General features: G+C 50.1%; 2 protein-coding genes across 12 annotated transcripts in view; one reads left to right on the plus strand and one right to left on the minus strand.

Moving 5' to 3' along the window:
• Positions 1–7,217: 7,217 nt before the first annotated feature.
• On the plus strand, positions 7,218–17,741 carry LDLRAD2 (low density lipoprotein receptor class A domain containing 2). Its single transcript, XM_058553168.1, has 5 exons — positions 7,218–7,439; positions 8,547–8,999; positions 12,109–12,240; positions 16,823–16,978; positions 17,108–17,741. The coding sequence occupies exons 1-5, from the start codon at positions 7,358–7,360 to the stop codon at positions 17,404–17,406; spliced, it is 1,122 nt and encodes a 373-aa protein (XP_058409151.1). The 5' UTR covers positions 7,218–7,357; the 3' UTR covers positions 17,407–17,741.
• Positions 17,732–18,973, minus strand: part of HSPG2 (heparan sulfate proteoglycan 2) — a 101,480-nt gene continuing 100,238 nt past the window's right edge. For all 11 annotated transcript variants that reach the window (XM_058553157.1, XM_058553164.1, XM_058553163.1 and 8 more), the window contains one exon: positions 17,732–18,931. In XM_058553157.1, coding sequence (XP_058409140.1) covers positions 18,759–18,931 — 173 coding nt within the window. In that variant the 3' untranslated portion in view covers positions 17,732–18,758. The remainder of the gene's footprint in view (positions 18,932–18,973) is intronic.

Raw genomic sequence — 18,973 nt, forward strand, 5'->3', positions numbered from 1 at the left:
TCAGCCCTGAGCCAACATTCTGCCAATCCTCCTCTTTTTGCTGAGGAAGATTGGCCCTGGGCTAACATCTGTGCCAATCTTCCTCTACTTTATATGGGACGCCACCACAGCATGGCCTGACAAGCGGTGCATTGGTCTGCGCCTGGAATCTGAACCTGCGAACCCTGGGCTGCTGAAGTGGAGCACAGGAACATAACTGCTATGCCGGGCAGGTCCCTCTTGTCTTGTTAATTTTAGCCATTCTGACAGGTGTGAGGTGATATCTCATTATAGTTTTGATTTGCATTTCCCTAATAATTAGTGATGTTGAATATCTTTTCATGTGCCTGTTGGCCATCTGTATATCTTCTTTAGAAAAATGTCTGTTCATATCCTCTGCCCATCTTTTGATCAGGTTGTTCATTTTTTTGTTTTTGAGTTGTATGAGTTTTTTATATATTTTGGAAATTAACCCCTTGTAGGATATGTGATTTGCAAATATTTTCTCCCAGTTGTGGGTTATCTTTTTGTTTTGCTCATGATTTCCTTTGCCTTGCAGAAACCTTTTAGTCTGATGTAGTCCCATTTGTTTATTTTTCTTTTGTTTCCCTTGCCTGAGAAGACATGGTATTTGAAAAGATAACTGCTAAGACTGATGTCAAAGCGTGTACCACCTACATTTTCCTCTAGGAGTTTTATGGTTTCAGGTCTTACATTCAAGTCTTTAATCCGTTTTGAGTTAATTTTTGTGTATGGTGTAAGATAATGGTCCACTTTCTTTCTTTTGCACTCAGCTGTCCAGTTTTCCCAATACCACTTTTTTTTTTATTTTTTTTTTATTTTTAATAATAAATTAAAAGCTGCACATCCTTCTAGTTGCTGTATGTGGGACGTGGCCTCAGCATGGCTGGAGAAGCGGTGCATCGGTGTGCGCCTGGGATCCAAACCCGGGCCACCAGCAGCGGAGCGCACGCACCTAACCGCTAAGCCACGGGGCTGGCCCGCCAATACCACTTATTGAAGAGACTTTCGTTTCTCCATTGTATGTTCTTGGCTCCTTTGTCGAAAATTAGCTGTCCATAGATGTGTGGGTTTATTTCTGGGCTTTCAATTCTGTTCCATTGATCTGTGTGTCTGTTTTTCTGCCAGTACCATGCTGTTTTGATTACTATAGCTTTGTAGTATATACATATATATATATATATTTTTTTTTTGAGGAAGATTGACCCTGAGCTAACATCCGATGCCAATCCCCCTCTTTTTTGCTGAGGAAGATTGGCCCTGAGCTAACATCCGTGCCCATCTTCCTCCACTTTATATGGGACGCTGCCACTGCATGGCTTGACAAGCGGTGTGTCGTCGGTGCGTGCCTGGGATCTGAACCTGCCAACCCTGGGCCCCCAAAGCAGAGTGTGCGCACTTAACCACTTGCGCCACTGCGCCAGACCTGTAGTATATTTTGAAGTCAGGGATCGTGATACCTCCAGCTTTGTTCTCTTTTCTCAGGATTGCTTTGGCTGCGTCTTGAGTTTTACCTTTCTGGGTGCTGAGACATGGTCTCCGGATATGTAAGATTGTCAAACCTGATGTATATTCTCTGTACTGGTTTTCTCCACACTGGTTGTCTGTTTATTCGACAATTATTTGTTTTCCACTTTGGGCTCTAAATTGGGCTCCAAATTATCAGACCATTGGCAACTGCCCATGGATCAGAATTCAAGATACCTTCAGGATGTCCTTTCTGTAATTTATGACTTATTGGCAATTGTACTGATTTTAATTCATCATGTTGGGCTGACTTGTCTGTCCCTCCACCTGCCCAAGTTTCTCCTGGGGGTGGATTTAGGATCACCCTCTGCTTTCCCCTTGATCCCTTCTGGTGTGAGTGAGGCACTCCCATCCTTGAGCCATCCCATCAGCTGTGCCCCAATGCCAGCTCAGACCAGGAGGAAGCTGCTGTCTCCAGGGTGGTGGTTGAGGTGTCCTCTGCCCTCTCTACTCACCAGGCAAGCCTGGCAAAGGCTGAGACACTGCCTCCTCGATGGAGGAGCCTGCTTTGTCCTTTCTCTTACATACCACTTCACTTTAGGTGAGCAGGTCTGTGTGCCACCCCCTTTGTTTGGTCAGGACTGAGTCTAGCTCGTGCTGAGATGAGTAACTTGGTTCTTATTTGGGGGCTACCAACAGTCCCTCCACATCCTGTAATGTAAGCAATGTAACCAGTGCCTTTTTTTTCTATTGGGCTAATTTTCTGTATCAGAAAATTTCTTTGTCCAGTAGGTTGGCATAGTACCATGCCTGATTCGCAAAGCCTAACTCGGAGTGACCAATCGGCACGTCTGTGAGTCCTTGAAATCTGTTTTCTTTAGTCCTATAGGTGCTCAGGGTGATGATGTCATGCTGCCCTGTCTGCTTCATCTAAGGATGTCTGTTGTCCAATCTTGTGGAAAGGAAAGTCTGGGGCTCTTTCGCCTAGTGATTTGATATAGTGTAAAAGAATATTTACCATGGAATCTGTTTTCTCCAATAACCAAATAATTCCATCAATTTTAGGGGCTTTTTTTTTTTTAATCCTAGGCTATGTCCTTTATCTGTTCATTAATTGACTCTGGTATTGTGCTCTCTCTAATGACCGGATTTTACCTAAAATTTTAACTAAGATACTCCCTTTTATAATTTTATGGTGGACAACTGTCCATCCTTTTAATTCTAAACATTGTATGATTTTTTTTATTTATTTTTTTGTGAGGAAGCTTAGCCCTAAGCTAACCTCTGTTGCCAATTCTCCTCTTTTTGCTGAGAAAGATTGGCCCTGGGCTAACATCTGTGCCCATCTTCCTCTACTTTATATGGGACGCCGCCACAGCATGGCTTGACAAGCGGTGCATTGGTGCGCACCTGGGATCCGAACCTGCGAACCCCAGGCCACCGAAGCAGAGCGCACAAACTTAACGGCTACACACCGGGCCATGATTTTATCTGTTCAAGTTATTATATGTTTTCTATCTGTTCCTCTAAATATAATATCATGTATGTAATAATTAACATTCTCAAATCCCTGCATACTAGGCTATTTATACATCCCTGGAATAGTTTCTGAAATGTCTGTTGTTTTCTTTGCCAAGTAAATGCAAATTGGGCTCAGGAATCTGGTGATCTGGAGATACTGGTATTAAAAAAAAAATATTACTAGGATTTATGGTAGACGTGTCTTCTTGGATACATAGAGATCTTTTCTGGGATGTGTTTGCATGTCTGCCAAGCTCTGAGCTGCTGAAGGGCAGAGGTGTGTCCTCCTACTGCTATATCCCGTCTCCTGGTGCAGGGCCAGTCACTTTAGGACTCAAGGTCAAAGTGGGGTGACATAATAGGAAGAGAATGGGGTCCAGAGCCCCATGGAATGGACAGTCCTAGCTCTGCCTCTCATTTCCTGGGCTACTTTCAACAAGTTCCTTTAATCTCTCTAACTTGGGCTTCCTCATTCATGACAAGAGATTTTCACATATTCAGGTATATGGGGTAACTATTCGGGTTCAAAACTGATTTGACTTGAACTAAAGAAGCCTGACTTATGGCCTATCAAACATACATTGTACATCTGCTTTAACCATTAAAGTAAAGAATGCACTCTCTTAAGAGAAGAATGCATACTTTCCCTCCTAGGCCTTATTGGTAACACCCTATTGGTAACGCCCAGATTAGTCCCTTTCTCAACATCACGGTCTGGTTGACCTGCTAATTTGCAACTGAATACCTCTTTGAAACTTTGAATATGTATCCTGGGTGTGTTTAATGTATGTTCTTTATTCTAAAAAGGTATAAGACTGTACTGAAAACCATGCTTCTCCAGAATGCTTTCCTCCTTTCTGAAAAAGCCCTTCCCGGATTCTAATCCTCACTCTGGCTCAAGTAAAATCCACCTCTCTCTCCTATCTATGGAATGGTTATCGGTCATTTTGCATCAACATCTATAAAAGGAGATGATGACACTGGCCTTAGGGCTTGTCTGGAGCGAGGTGTTCAAGGTAGCAGGCTTGGAATTGGTGTCAGTAAATAGTTATTTACTAGTAGCTTATCAAACTGGAAATTGCGTGAAAGAATGTGACAGATAAGATGTGCCGTCCTCGATGCAGAAGCATCAGCCCATATCCAAGACTCAAAGAGGGTCTGAGGGGGAAGATCCCTGGAGACGATCCCGTCTTGCTGACCACTGTACAGAATAACAAGGGACGTCGACTGGGTGGGACAACTGTCCTTCTCTACGGCTACCGGAACAGGCAGTGAAGGAGCCAAGGACTCAGTCCCAAGATGCTGAGCACTGGGCTTCTTGATGGAGCTGCCACCATCTCGGGCCTCTAACCAAGGGGCGTCCTGCAGCCTCCCAGCGGCCGTTTCGAGGCTGCACAGCAAGATTCCGCATCCTTGCGTTGCCTTTGACTGCCCCCTAGGGGACATTTTTTCTGCAGAGAGGGTTAGGGCGCTGTCCACGCCTCTGGGTCCTCTCCCCTTCTCAGTGCTTGCTCCTGTGGCCATCTACCCCGACTTGTGGCTTGGAATACCATCCATGCGCTGACTACTCCCAGTCCACACTCCCCCCTGAACTCCAGACTTGGGGATCCAACTGTCACTTGTCATCTCCACTGGAAAGTCTAACAGCCATCTCAATCCGAATGTGTCCAAAACCGAGCTCCTCGTCCTCCCCCAACCCTGCTCCTCCCACAGTTCTCCCCAGTCCAGTTAGGGCAGCTTCAACCTTCCAGAGGCTCAGGTTGAACCTGGGGTGCCATCCTTGATTCGTGTCTTTCCTTCACACCCAAGTCCCATATATCAGCAAATCCTATTGGCTATACCTTCAAAATACGTCCAGAATTTGACCACTTCTCACTATCCTGGTCCAGGCCACCATCGTTTCTAGACTTATTATTAAAATAGTCTCCTATTGGGCCGGCCCCGTGGCTTAGCAGTTAAGTGCGTGCGCTCCGCTACTGGCGGCCCGGGTTCGGACCCCGGCGCGCACCGACGCACCGCTTCTCCGGCCAGGCTGAGGCCGCGTCCCACATACAGCAACTAGAAGGATATGCAACTATGACATACAACTATCCACTGGGGCTTTGGGGGGAAAAAAAAAAAGGAGGAGGATTGGCAACAGATGTTAGCTCAGAGCCGATCTTCCTCAGCAAAAAAAGAGGAGGATTAGTGTGGATGTTAGCTCAGGGCTGATCTTCCTCACAAAAAAGAAAAAAAAAAGAGTCATCATCCAGCGTAACATGCTTTGAGTACTTGACCATGTGACAGACACTATTCTAAGGGCCCCACTTGTATCAAGTTACCTAACCTGTACAACAGACCTGTGAAGATAACTACAATTATCCCACTTTACAGATGAGGAAACGGAGACTTGAAAAGTTTCAGTTTCACATATTAAGGTTCCACATAGGACACTTTTTTTTTTTTTTTAAATATTGCTAATTGTGCTTTATTAGATCTTTACTATAATCTTCAACAAAGTCTAGAATCAGTCATATAAAGAAAACTAATTAATATTTATTCAATATTTGGATGAATAAATAACCATACTCATATTAAATTAAATCAATAAAATAGGCATTGTGTAATATTTTTGCCATTATTAAAAATGAACTATTTGCTAACACAAATATATAGTAACCGGTAAAATGTCTCTAGAACTTATTAATTAAAATTAAAAATATTTAGCTCTATAATAAAAAATAAAGTTTATAAACATGATTTTAAAAAATAGTCTGTTCAAGATTATAGTATTTTTAAACATATAAAACTAAATTCTTTTTTCAAGCACATTGACAAAAAACATTTTTTATATTGAAAAATGAGTTATGTAACAGTGCCTCACAAACTATGTAGTAAATAATCATTTTAAAAATTTTATATCAATCATGGAATACTTTTTTGTAAAATATAACCAAAATTATATTTAAGAAAAATGAAATGAAAACTACATCCAAAATGTAATAATAGTCTTGCTATTGTACACTAATAATTATTGTTAAAAAAACACAATTAATGCAAAAGTTTCTAAATGTTTGTTTTTAATTTCTACATTGACCTCATTGCAGAAAAAGTAGAATGTTAAAAAATGTCCATGAAATACACTTTGAGTAGCACTGCACATAGGACACTTTTTGAAAAAAAATTGTTGTACTAACAACAAGTTTTGAAAAAGCCTGGAGGGGGCCGGCCCAGTGGTGCAAGCGGTTAAGTGCGCGTGCTCCGCTTCAGTGGCCCGGGGTTCGTAGGTTCGGATCCTGGGTGCGCACGGATGCACCGCTTGTCATGCCACGCTGTAGCACCGTCCCATATAAAGTAGAGGAAGATGGGCACGGATGTTAGCCCAGGGCCAATCTTCCTCAACAAAAAAGAGGAGGATCGGCATCGGATGTTAGCTCAGGGCTGATCTTCCTCAGAAAAAAAGAAAAAAAAGAAAAAAGAAAACTCCTGGAATGGTCCAAGGCCTTTCTTTTACATGTGGGCAAGTAAAACTCAGAAAAAGGGAGGTCATTTGCTCAACGCCACACATTTTTTCTTATTTCTTGGATACCTGTTCTGTGTCAGGCACTGCGCTATGACCTAGGGGTTCAGAGATCAACAAGACACTCCTGGAACACAATTTTAGTGGGGGCCAATGGACAATAAGATATAAATGAGAATAATAAATTTGGGGAGACATTTCTGGGTGATAAGGAGGGAGGGCGCTAATTCAGATTAGAGGTGGTCAGGGAAGTGTGGTCTGAGGAGGTGACATGTGAGCTGAGACCTGAAGGACCTGAAGAGGCCAGCCATGGAAGGCTATGGGAAAAGAGCATTCCAGGTGGAAGGAACTGAGAGTGCAAAGGCCCTGAGGCAGGAATACTTTGTAATAGGGCAGACTCCTGGTCCAGTGCTCCTTCACCACTTGCTGCCTCTCTAGGCCCTCAAAGAGATCCCTTTGGTGTCCTGGGCCTCCCCTAAGCTCAGTCCCTAAGGTACCGACTTATCCGGGAAGGCAGCAGCTCTCTGGGGCTGTGGGTCCCCCTCCCAGAGGCCCTGTGGCTGAACCGGATCTGAGTTTCCTGGTTCCTGTCTGGCAGGGGGTGAGCAGACATCCTCCCCGCCTTCTCTCCCCAGGCTCCAGCCCCGGCCCCAAATCTCCATGACAACTCTAGACACAGTCCTGGTCTGAAGAGGATCTGGGAGGGCAGCACAGAGATCACTGTGAAGAGACCAGAGGAGCTGGCGGACTTGCCTCCCCTGGCTCCTTGTGTCTGGCCGCCTGGCCAGGCCCCCACAGCCCGGTCTCCCCAAGGACCCTACACTGAGGCTTCTGTGGGTCTGCCTCCTTGTGGGGCACAGTGGGGCCTGGATGGAGGCCTGTCTCCCGCAGCTGCCTCAGAGGTTGCTCCTGCTGGGGGCGGCCGCCCTGACCGTGTCTGCTGTGGAGACAGGTGAGCATGAGGGGCCTTGGCTGGGGCCCCATCACCCTTAGAGACTGTTTCCCCAATCAGCACTCACCCCGATGGGTGGGGACCCCTTGAGTTAGGGGAGGCTGGGAAACCCTGGGCCTGCTCTTCCCTGGCACCCCTAAGTCCATCCCCACCCCCTCTGGAAGGCTGGAGCTCCAAGTCACCCAGGAGCAGCGGGTTGGGGGTGCGGGGGACAGCCCTCAGGTCTGGCCACGGAAAACACTGTGGGCTTTGGGGTCAGACACTCACTCTGCGTCCTCCTACATTTCTCCCTTGAGGCCATTGTTCCAGCTGTCTCAGTCTCAGTTTCTTCAGCGGTAAGATGGGAGTAATAACAGGCTCTTGTCCCTTAAGAGACTTTATTATTGTGCGTATAAGATGAGATAAACCACGCAAGACACTGAGAAAGCGCCTGGCACTAGAAGGAGCTCAGTCACTCGCTCTCTAAACCTGGCCCCCTCCAGTGGCATGTAGCTCCCCAGAGCAGAAGGAAATCGGGTTCTTTTAGCGAGGAGAAGCAGGCAATGGCTGTTGGGTGGGCAGGCGCCCACTGTGTCTCCCCAGCCTTGAATAAGGTGATAATAACGGCTAACACTTCTGTAGCCCTCACCAAATGCCAGGCACCCTCCTAAGCGCTGACCCGGGACACGTCCACAGTCCTTTAGTTTCCACTCCCAAATGCAAAAAGCTCTGAAAACCAAAACTTGTGCTTTATTTACTGGAAACACCTGGCCTGAACTGACAAGAGGCCGCTTATTGTCTTTAATTCTCCTGCTTAGGGTAACTGTTGGTACAATGGCTCTAGAAAACGTGATCATGGATTACATCCCTCATATTATCTTTCTAAAATCTGGGGAATTCTGAAACATACCCTAGAGTTTTTGACTAAGAGATGGAGGACTTGAATTAAATTATTTAATCCTCACAAAAATTCTGATTGCTTAACCAATCCCATTTTACCGATGAGGAAACTGAGGCTCAGAGAGGGTGAGTGACTGACTTGGGGTCACACAGCGAGCGGGGCGCGGGGCAGAGCCAGGCGTGGACCCAGGCCGCATGCGCGCTTCAGGCTCCTGCTTCTCGCTGCAGCCGACCTGGTGGAGCGCTGCGGGCAGACGTGGCAGGGGGCCGGGCTGCTGTTGCGTTCGCACCCCGCGTCGCGCAGGTTCTACTTCGTGGCCCCGGACACCGACTGCGGGCTCTGGGTGCGGGCGGCGGCCCCCGGCGACAGGATCCGCTTCCAGTTCCGCTTCTTCCTGGTCTACAGCCTGACCCCGGCGTCCCCGGCGCCCCCGGCGCCCCCGGCGCCCCCCGCGCCCAACGCCTCCTCCCCGGCGCCCGCCGACCGCTGCGCCCCCGGCTCCTACCTGCAGTTCTACGAGGGCCCGCCGGGGGCGCCCCGGCCCCTGGGGGCCCCGCTCTGCGGCCTGACCATCCCCGCCCCGGTGGCGTCCTCGGGGGACTTCCTGGGCCTGCGCCTGGTCACCAGAGGCCGCCAGCCCCGCGTGGACTTCGTGGGCGAAGTCACCTCTTTCCGGCTGGGTGGGTCGGGGCTGTTGGCCAGGACGCGGGCCTGGGGCCACCAAGGGCGCGGTGGGAGCCCTAAAAGGTGGAGGCGCTGGGCCCTAAGGGAGGCGAGGAGGTGGGGACTGGTGGCAGGGTTAGGGGGTGGCAGTAAGGGACGTTCCAGACCCAAAGGGCTTCCCTGGATGCGTATACCAGACGCCCTACCAGTCCCTGACGCACATACATTCACACACAACTCACATCCCCACACAACTCCCGCCCACTCACACGCACTGTGCATGTACACAACTCACACCTCGTACACACATACACCCAACTCCACACCTTGCACACGCACACTGCAATACACAACCCACATACTGCACACACTGCGCAGACACAGTTCACCTAACACATACCTCATCCACACACAGGACCACTTTGCACACTTAGACACAACTCTTCACACTCACATTCACACACTGGCTCCTCTGTCCCGGTTAGCCCTTCAGGTGTTTGCAGGCGGCCGGCGTTAGGACTCTGTGATGGTGACAGAAATCCACTGCAGCGGTGAAGGGGAGCTGATACTGATAATAATCACTCGTTCAGCATTGCCTTCTGCCCTCTGCCGGCCACACCTCATCTGTTCCTCACAGTGGCTCTGCTGTGCCTGTGTCCTTGTCATCAGACTGATAGATGGGACGCAGGCTCGGGGGGTTAAGTGAAGGGCCCCAGGCCCCCTGCACGCAAGCAGAGGGGCTGGGCCTGACTGCTGGAGCGTGTCCTCATGCTCACATTGAGTTCAAGGCTTTAGCCCCAGCAGGGTCCCCCAGGACTCGAGGCACAACTCACCCATGTCACAGCAGAGGCTGTGTCCAGTGATGGCGAGCAGATGAGCTGCTCAAGTTCAGAAGATTCCAAAGCCACAGAGAAGCTTTATCACCATCTCTGGCAAAATATCCAGTCTGGAGAATTAAACATGGGGTTGTGAGCACTTTGAGACAAGAACGTGGGGGTCTCTGAGAGCCCACACAGGTTCACCAAGAACTAGACCTTGACACGCCAGGCCCCGGACAGACCTTCAACACCGAGGTGGTCGGAGAGTGCCCCCATGCCGTCTCGTGTGTCTCTTTAGTCCTGTCCCATCGCTTTTCCTCCCTGGGATTGTGCATGGTCTGAATTTTGGATTTTAGACTCTATCTTCCCCATCAGAGCCTCTGGCTCTGTGATGAACCATATGAAATTTGCGCTCTAAATCCTTGGGGCCGTGACCGCTGGTGTCTGGGTCCCCGTTCCTGGATCCTGTAGGCCGTAGCATGCCAAGGTTCCTATTACGTATGTTGTTTTGCAAACAGCTCTCACAGGCTGATTGCAAATCAACCCCTGCCTCCCTCGTGCCTCTCTCCCTCCCGGTGGCCTTGTCCTCTCGCGAGGTGCAGCTGTCAGCCAGGGAGGCCAGGAATGTTGCAGCTGCTCCATGGTTAGCAGGACTGGGCTCTGAAAAGAAGGTGGCAGTGGTGAAGCCCTAACACAACTCTGGCTTCCTTGGATCAGCTTTTCATCAGAACGAGGAAAAGTTCATTTCACCTCCTCAGGCCGCACGCACAGTCTCAATTGCTGACACCTGCAAGCATACCCTGCCTGGCCCATGCCACACATTTCCACTCACATGTGGCTCCCCATACATTACCACGCTACTGTTTTCTCTCTCACAGACGTTCACTCTTACACCCACACATCTTCTAGATATTAGAGTGTTCACTTTCATTTGCAAACAAGAGAAACCCAACTCAAGTTGGTTTAAGCCAAGAAGAATTTCAGGAGGCTCCTATAACTGGGATATTAAGGTGTTGGTTCAGGTATAGCCAGATCCAGGAGTTCAAGTAATTTCACCTGGGCTCTGTCTCTTTGTTTTCTTCTATCTTTGCATCGTGTGGGTCTGTTTGGCTTCCATCTCAGGCAGCTCCTCTTTCTACGTGGCAGCAAAGGGACCCTGCAGCTCCAAGTCCACAATCACCCCTACAGCTCTATCTAACCTCAATGAGATAGAGAGCAAGCGTCTTTTCTTATGGTTCTAGCAAAAGCCCCGGGGCCAGATCTGATTAGTCCTGGCCAGGAAATGGAATGCTCTGATTCCCAAGACCCCCTCTGGGGGAGGTTGATCAGTCCCACCTGAACCAGGTTTTCTGCACAGAATGCAATGTTGGGTAAGCCAACCCATCTGCCACACTCCGTGCACCGAGTCTATGATTCTTTCGCCTGGGTGCTTATTCATTCATTTAGCAAATATTAATGTGCCAGGTGCTGTTCTAGGCTCTAGGGATAGAGCAATGAACAAAAGAGAAGTCCCTGCCCTGCTAAAGCTGACATTCTGGGGGAGACAGACGAGAAACAAGTAATCAAGTAGATCCATATGCTGCAGAGGTGGTAAGTGCTGCAGAGGATCCCAAATCAGGATAAGCAGGGTGGGGTACTGGGGGCGGGGTGGCGTTCTCATGTGCAGATTAGGAAAGGCCTGTGGATAAGGTAACATTTGAGTGGACACCCGAAGGCGTTGAGCCATGCAGTCACTTGGGGAAGAGAATGCTCAGCGGAGCTGATGGCGAGTGCAGAGCCACGAGCGAGATTTGCTTGGAGTGTTCAGGCTCACTGGGATACCGTAGGCTGTGTGCACTCACACGTGCAGACACACACTCACACCCACTGTGTGCTACAGTGTTTATGAGCGTGGGACTGAATTCCTACTCTGCTACTGAGATACAAGCTGGGTGGCCTTGGTCAGGTGACCTAACCTGCCTATGCCTAGTCTTCTCTCTAAAATGGGGTTAATTACAGTATTCACCCACGGGGTTATTGTGAGAACTTAATGAGCTGGGATGTGAATGAGGTGTTTAGGGCTACGCTTGGAATGGCATAGGACTCAATAAATGTTAGCCATCATCATCTTCATCATCATCATCATCATCATCCTCATGATCACACACCTGTCTCCCATGACACGTTCATCCACACTCCCATCTGGATGTACGGGGCAACAGCCCTCTCCTGCCCACACATCCCGCATTCCCTGGCTATAGGGCCCCGCACCCTGCTGCGTCATGGGTTGGCCCAGGTCCTCATCACATGCCTTCCCTCTCGGCCCCAGGATCCTGCGGTGCCTACTTCCGCTGTGGGAACAGGAGGTGCATCCCCCAGAGCCTGGTGTGTGATCCCTGGGGCATGGACAACTGTGGCGACGGAAGTGATCAGGCTTCCTGGCCACCAGCCGAGTGCAGAGGTCAGTGACGGGCGCGGCCTGGGCCCTGCAGAGCAGCTGGGAGGGAAATGGGGACTGACTCCCCTCTCCTGGGGCCAGGCCTCAGTGGGGGCCGGAGGCAGGGGTGCGGCTGGAGAGAACAAGGGGAAGCACTGATGGGGGGGAATCCGTTTGGACCAGACGACCTGAGGCTCAGAGCAAGTCGGAGCTGGAACGATGCTAGAGATGATCTAGTCCAGCTGCTTCCCAATGACATTTTAGTGGTGGAAGCTTTTCCTAAGCCGAAACTTGCACAGAGGCCTGAGACATCAGAAGGAGAGATGCTCTGTTTCCTGGACGTGGGGGGTCCCGGGCTTTGGCCAACTGATGTCCCACTGAGGGACCTGTGTTTGACCCACAAGACTTACTTTGAAAACCATTGATCTAGTCTGACTCCCACATTTTACAGATGAGGAAATGGAGGCGTAGGGAGGAGAAACAACTTGCCCAAGGTCATGGAGTCATTGAGTGACATAACCAGGAATGGCCTCTGTGGATAGGGGGGACCAGAATAGGTCACCTGGGAATATCCTTCCTGGGAATCTGGAGATGCCCCATCCCCCAAACAGGAGTGGGATAGTGGCAGGGCTACCATGGACTGTTGAACAGGTTGTTTACTGCAAAAAAGCACCTGGGTGAGGAGTGAAATCCGACACTTACTTCCTGAGCCACTCCTCAGTCTCATTTGCAGGTTCCTCGTCATCTCCCTGACACTCTGTGTTTGTGCCATGAGGCCCAGGTCCTATAGCCTCTCCTTCTCCACCCACGTGCATTCCCTCGGTGGTCTCCTTTATATCGTGTTGCCAGCTGGACTCGTCTTGGAACTCCGGTTACATAACCACCTCCCTACGCGCCATCTCCACGTGGATGTGAAGGCGGCATCTCAGACTTAACTTGCCCCGAACTGAACTCCTGATCCACAACCACCCGATCCTGCTCCTCACCGGTTTCCCCTTCTCACCCAAACTCACCCTTCACTCCTTTTTCCCTCTCAGCCCGTAACCAAGCCATTAACATCATCAGAATTTGTCTGATGTTCTTCTCATGAGAAGACTGGAGTGATGGGTTATTAGGAGGAAGACACAGAGGTAAAGTGTCCTGCTCATCACGTATCAGAGGTGCATGCTACCTACATAGTTGATGGTTACTGTTTCTGCCTCCTCTTTCCCTGCCGTCCTCTCTGGAAGGAGGCCCCTGTGAGGAGCCTGCACTTAAGGAGGGGGAGATAAGTTCCCCTGTCAGAGGAGCCTTAAAAAAATTTTTTTATTGAGATGTAATTGATATATAACATATTAGTTTCAGGTGTACAACATGATTTGGTGTTTGTATATATTGCCAAATGATCACCACAATAAGTCTAGTTAACATCCATCACCACACATAGTTACAATTTTTTTTTCTTGTGATAAGAACTCTTAAGATCTACTCTCTTAGCAACTGTAGTCACCATGCTGTACCTGACATCCCCAGGACTTATTTATTTTATAACTGGAAGTTTGTACCTTGTGGCCCCCTTCACCCATTTTGCCCACCCCCAATCCCCAGCCTCTGGCAACCACCAGTTTGTTCTTGTATCTATGAGTTTTTTTTTTTTTTTTTAGATTCCACATATAAGTGAGATCATACAGTATTTGTCTTTCTCTGTCTGACTTATTTCACTTAGTGTAATGCCCTCAAGGTGGTCCATCTATGTTGTTGCAAATGGCAGGACTTCTTTCTTTTTTATGGTTGAATAATATTCCATTGTGTATATATACCACATTTTCTTTATTCATTCATCCATCGATGGACACTTAGGTTGTTTCCACGTCTTGGGTCTTGTAAATAATGCTGCAATGAACATGCGTGGGGGTGCAGATATCTTTTCAAGTTAGCGTTTTCATTTCCTTCAGATAGATAACCAGCAGTGGAACTGCTGGCTCATATGGTGGTTCTATCAGAGCAGCCTTTTAAAACAACAAGTCAGATCATGTCACTCTTGTGCTCAGAACCCTCCACCTTCCTCATCTCACTCAGCAAGAGCAAAGCCTCCCAGGCCCATGGGCCCTGGCCCACGCCTCCCTGGCCCCGTCCCTTCTCTGGCCCTGCCCCTCCCACGTGCCTGCTTACTCCCTCCGTTCCTCCACACTGGCCCCCAGCAGCTCCTCCCACGCTCCCGTCTTGTCCTGCCTCTGGTCTCTTCACTGCCTCTTTCGTCTGCCTGAAAGGCTTTTCCCCAGACATTTACATGCTCATTCCTACCGGTCTCTGCTTAACTGTCACTCTCTCAGTGAGCTCCTTCCTGCCCCTTTATTAAAAAGAGCAATCCTGTGTCCACTGACAGATGAACAGATAAACAAAATGTGATGTGGCCACACAATGGAATATTATTCAGCCCTAAAAAGGAAGGAAATTCTGATACTTGCTACAACAGGCATGGATGAACCTTGAGATCATGCTAAATGAAATAAACTGGACACAAAACAAAAAGACAACTTAATAATTGGGAGAAGATACTTGCAAACTGTATGTCTGATAAGGGGTTAATATACAAAATATATAAAAAACTCATACATTTCAACAACAAAAAAACAAACAACCCAATTAAAAATGGGTAAAAGATCTGAACACTTTTCCAAAGAAGACATACAGATGGCCAACAGGCGCATGAAATGATGCTCAACATCACTAATCATCAGGGAAATGCAAATCAAAACCACAATGAGATACCACCTCACACCCGTCAGAATGGCAATAATTAACAAAACAAGAAATAAGTGTTGAAGGGGATGTGGAGAAAAGGGAACTCTCATACACTGCTGGTGGGCATGCAAACTGGTGCAGCCACTATGGAAAACAGTATGGAGATTCCTCAAAAAATTAAGAATACAACTACAATACGATCCAGCTATTCCACTGCTAGGTATTTATCCAAAGAACATGAAAACATGAATGAGTAAAGATATATGCACCCCTATGGTCATTGCAGCATTATTCACAATAGCCAGGACTGGGAAACAACCTAAGTGCCCATCAATGGACAAGTGGGTAAAGATGTGGTATATATACACAATGGAATACTACTCAGCCATAAAAAAAGATGAAATCTTGGGGGCCGGCCCAGTGGCATAGTGGTTAAGTTCAGTGCACTCTGCTTGAGCAGCCCAGGTTCGGTTCCTGGGTGTGGACCTACACCACTCATTGGCGGCCATGCCGTGGCGGTGACCCACGTACAAAATAGAGGAAGATTGGCATGGATGTTAGCTCAGGGTGAATCTTCCTCAGGAAAAATAAAAAATAAAAAGATGAAATCTTGCCATTTGCAACAACATGGATGGACCTTAGGCTAAGCGAAATAAGTCAGAGGTTGAAAAAGTCAAATACTGTATGATCTCACTTATAAAAAGAAGATGAAAACAACAACAAACACACACATAGATACTGAGATTAGATTCGTTCTTACCTGAGGGGCGGGGGGAGGGAGGAGGGTGAAAGGGATGACTGGGCACATGTGTGTGGCGATGGATGGTAATTAGTCTTTGGGTAGTGAACATGATGTAATCTACACAGAAATCAAAATATAATGATGTACACTGAAATTTATATAATGTTATAAACCAATGTGACCTCAATATAAATAAATAAATAAAAATAAGCTGGACACAAAAGGATAAATACTGTATGCTTCCACCTGTATGAGGCACGTACTCGGATTCATAGAGACAGAAAGTAGGATGGTGGTTGCCAGGGGCCTGGGGGAGGGAGAACAGGGAGTCAATGTTTCATGGATGTGGAGTTTGTTTTGCAAAATGAAAACAGTTCTGCAAATGGACGGTGGGTGATGGTTGAGCAACAATATGAATGTACTCAAGCACTGAACTGTACACTTAAGAATGGTTAAAATCTTAAATTTTGTTTTGTATAGTTTACCACAATTAAAAAAAATAGCAACATTGCCCCTAGCCAACATGCCCTGTCCCTTTTCCCTTAATTTTTCTCCATAGCACCTGTCTCCATTTGTCACACGATGTAATTTGTGCTTTGTGTCTCTTCACACTAACGTGCCAGTTCCAGGAAGACATTTTTGTCTGTGTTGTTCACTGTTGTGTCCCCCAGTCCCCAGGGCATATGCCTGGAGTATAGCAGACGCTCGAGAAATACTAGTCGAATGAGTGGAGGAATGACCCTCTCTAGGCCTCAGTTTATCTGTAAAATGGGGGTGATAAACCTAACCTTTTAGAGTTGTTGTAAACTTTAAGTGAAATACTCTAGGTAAAGGGCTCAGCAGTGGGCACGGTGTGCACAGAAAATGCTGGATACCTGCACACCCGCCTTCTTGAGAAGTCACTCCAGGCCCAAACCCCAGGCCCCGAAGCTGGACTGCACGAGTTCAAGTCCTCCCCTCTCACTTCTGGCTCTGTGACCTGGGCAGGTGACTTCACCTCTGTGCCTCACTTCCCATATTGCTCAGATGGAAACACCAACAGTAACAAACTCAGAGAGGTTCTGGGAGGAGGAAATGAGACGTAATCACGGCCACCGGGGGCGGTTCTCAGTGTGTCAGCTCTGTTATTTCCCACTGCAGGCCCCTCTCTGGTGCCCAGCCAGGCCGTGCGTACAGAAGCCTCCGAGCCCCCGACGCTCTCCGCAGCTCTTGGGTCTGCAGGTCCCCTCTGGACCGCAGCTGAGAGGAGCCCCCCGGCGGGCCGGGACCCCGCGCAACAGGATGCAGCTCCGGGAGGTAGACGGCTCTTGGTTACCACCTGCTTCCACTCCTCCCACAGAGATCACACTTGCCCCCGTGCAGGTGATGGGGACGGGGCAGCGGGCCAGGCTGAGGCCTGAGCGGACTCCGTCTCTCCCTCCACAGGTCCCCGGTTGCGGGGCGTGGCACTGGCCTCCTCGCTGCTCCTGGCCTCCGCCGGCCTCTTCATGGGCCTCGCCTGGTGCTGTTGCTCCCCGAGCCGACCAGCCTGGCGGGCTAGTGCCCACGGCCCCTGTCCCAGCTGCACCATCTGTTACACGTGTCCTGGCCAGGTGGGCCCTGGGGGGGCTGCGGCTGAGCGGGCCAGCCTCCCAGGGCCAGGCAGGCCACCCCTAGAGAGGCTGCGGGCGTCGGAGGAAGGCGAGTGGGCTCTGGGGTCAGATGGACCCTGGGTTCTGCCCTGACCCCCTGGAGGGCTGCTTGACCTTAGGCAGGTCACTTAGCCCCCCCGAGACTCAGTCTTTTCTTCTGGAAAATGGGATGATTCTGGCCTCACATGGTTGTGGGGAAGGCCACGGGGGGTAACCAGCCCTGCAGCTCGTGGTGGCTGGTGCTCTGCTGGGTCAATGAACGGCAGGGCCTCCGTGCCCAGGGCAGGGAGCAGGGGCCTCGCTCACCTGAAGCTGCCCTGCTGCACTCCCAGACCTCGCCTGCCCTGCTCTGCCCACCCCAGCCCACCCCCTCAGGTTCCACCAGTCAAGCCCTCCTCAAGGACACGGGAGACAGCCCTGGCGGGGATAGCACCGTTTATTAAGAAAGATCAAGACAAAGACCACAGGAGGGTCCCTTCTAGGACACAGAGGCCAGGCGTCCTGACCCCACACCTGGGGGCTGCTGGTGGGGAGGGTGCTTGCCCCTAGGTGGGCCCTCAGGCTCCCACAGGCAGGGCAGGGCTGTCGTGTCCCCTTCCTGTCCCTCCCAGTCGTGAGTCTGGCTTCCCCCACCCAAGGCACTAACTCTTTCCGACCACCAATGCCCTCCTCCCCCCATGTCCCCTGGGCCTTCACTTCCAGATCAGTGGGGGGATGTGGCCTGGTGTGGGCGGGGAGGCCCTCTCAGTGCTGGGCTCTGCCTGTGGCAGCTCCTGGTCAGAGTTGGGGTGGTTTCCCTTGCAGCCCCTGAGGGCAGAGGCCCTGGGCTAGGTGTTGGGGGGGGGGCAATGCAGGCCAGGAGGGCTTGGTGGGAGGGGGTGGCTGCCAGGGGCAGGTGGCCTGGCCGGCTAGGCGGAGGTGGAGGGGGCTGGGACAGGGTGGGGGCTGCCTGCCCAGGGGTGAGCTGCCTTTTACTCCACAGTTGGCACTAAAGAGCTTTCCCAACCCAGAGGGGGTGGCGAAGGCCACTGCCATGGTCCCTGCTCCAGGGAGCTGGTGAGGCACCAGGCTATAAGCCGAGGAAGGAGGGCTGCCCACGGCTGCAGAAGTGGGCAACTCAGCTCCACCTCGGGGGGCTCGACTGATGCAGGCAGTTCTGAGCCCACTCGGCCACCGTGCCTGACCCTCTGGTGGGTCCTGGTGGCTCTGTGAGGCACCTGCTCCCATCCAACCTGCCCTGCCCGCCAGCCTGTGGCTTTGCCCAGGTGTGTGTGTATGTGGGGGGTGGCGTGCCCACCCTCCAGTCCAGCCCAGGGCAGTAGCAGCAAAGCGTGGCATCGCCTCAGTTTCTTACAAAATATTCATAATAATAATATTAATAATAATATACTCGACGTTGTGGGGCTGGGGCGCTGCCCGGGAGTCCGTGTGGGGCAGGCGGTTGCCTACGAGGGGCAGGGCCGCGTGTTGGCCCCCGCCTGGGCACGGTGCTGCAGGTCCAGGGGCTGTGGGGGCGGGGCGCCAGGCTGGGCTGAGTGCAGCACCAGATTCTTGATACAGCCCGTGATGCCTGAGGAGAACCTGCCCCCGGTCAGCGCGGCCACGTTGGGGGCTCCGCCTGTGGGGAGGGGAGAGGATAGGCCTGTCAGCTCCGGGGCCC

The sequence above is a fragment of the Diceros bicornis genome, chromosome 13, assembly GCF_020826845.1.
Source record: "Diceros bicornis minor isolate mBicDic1 chromosome 13, mDicBic1.mat.cur, whole genome shotgun sequence".
Classification (NCBI taxonomy): Eukaryota; Metazoa; Chordata; class Mammalia; order Perissodactyla; family Rhinocerotidae; genus Diceros; species Diceros bicornis.

What these genes read in the sequence shown, in the direction of transcription:
- LDLRAD2 (XM_058553168.1), top strand. Translation starts at nt 7,358, where the DNA reads ATGGAGGCCTGTCTCCCGCAGCTGCCTCAGAGGTTGCTCCTGCTGGGG. An exon ending in CGTGTCTGCTGTGGAGACAG is followed by an intron (nt 7,440 to 8,546) that starts GTGAGCATGAGG and finishes TTCTCGCTGCAG; the next exon opens with CCGACCTGGTGGAGCGCTGC. An exon ending in ACAGGATGCAGCTCCGGGAG is followed by an intron (nt 16,979 to 17,107) that starts GTAGACGGCTCT and finishes CTCCCTCCACAG; the next exon opens with GTCCCCGGTTGCGGGGCGTG.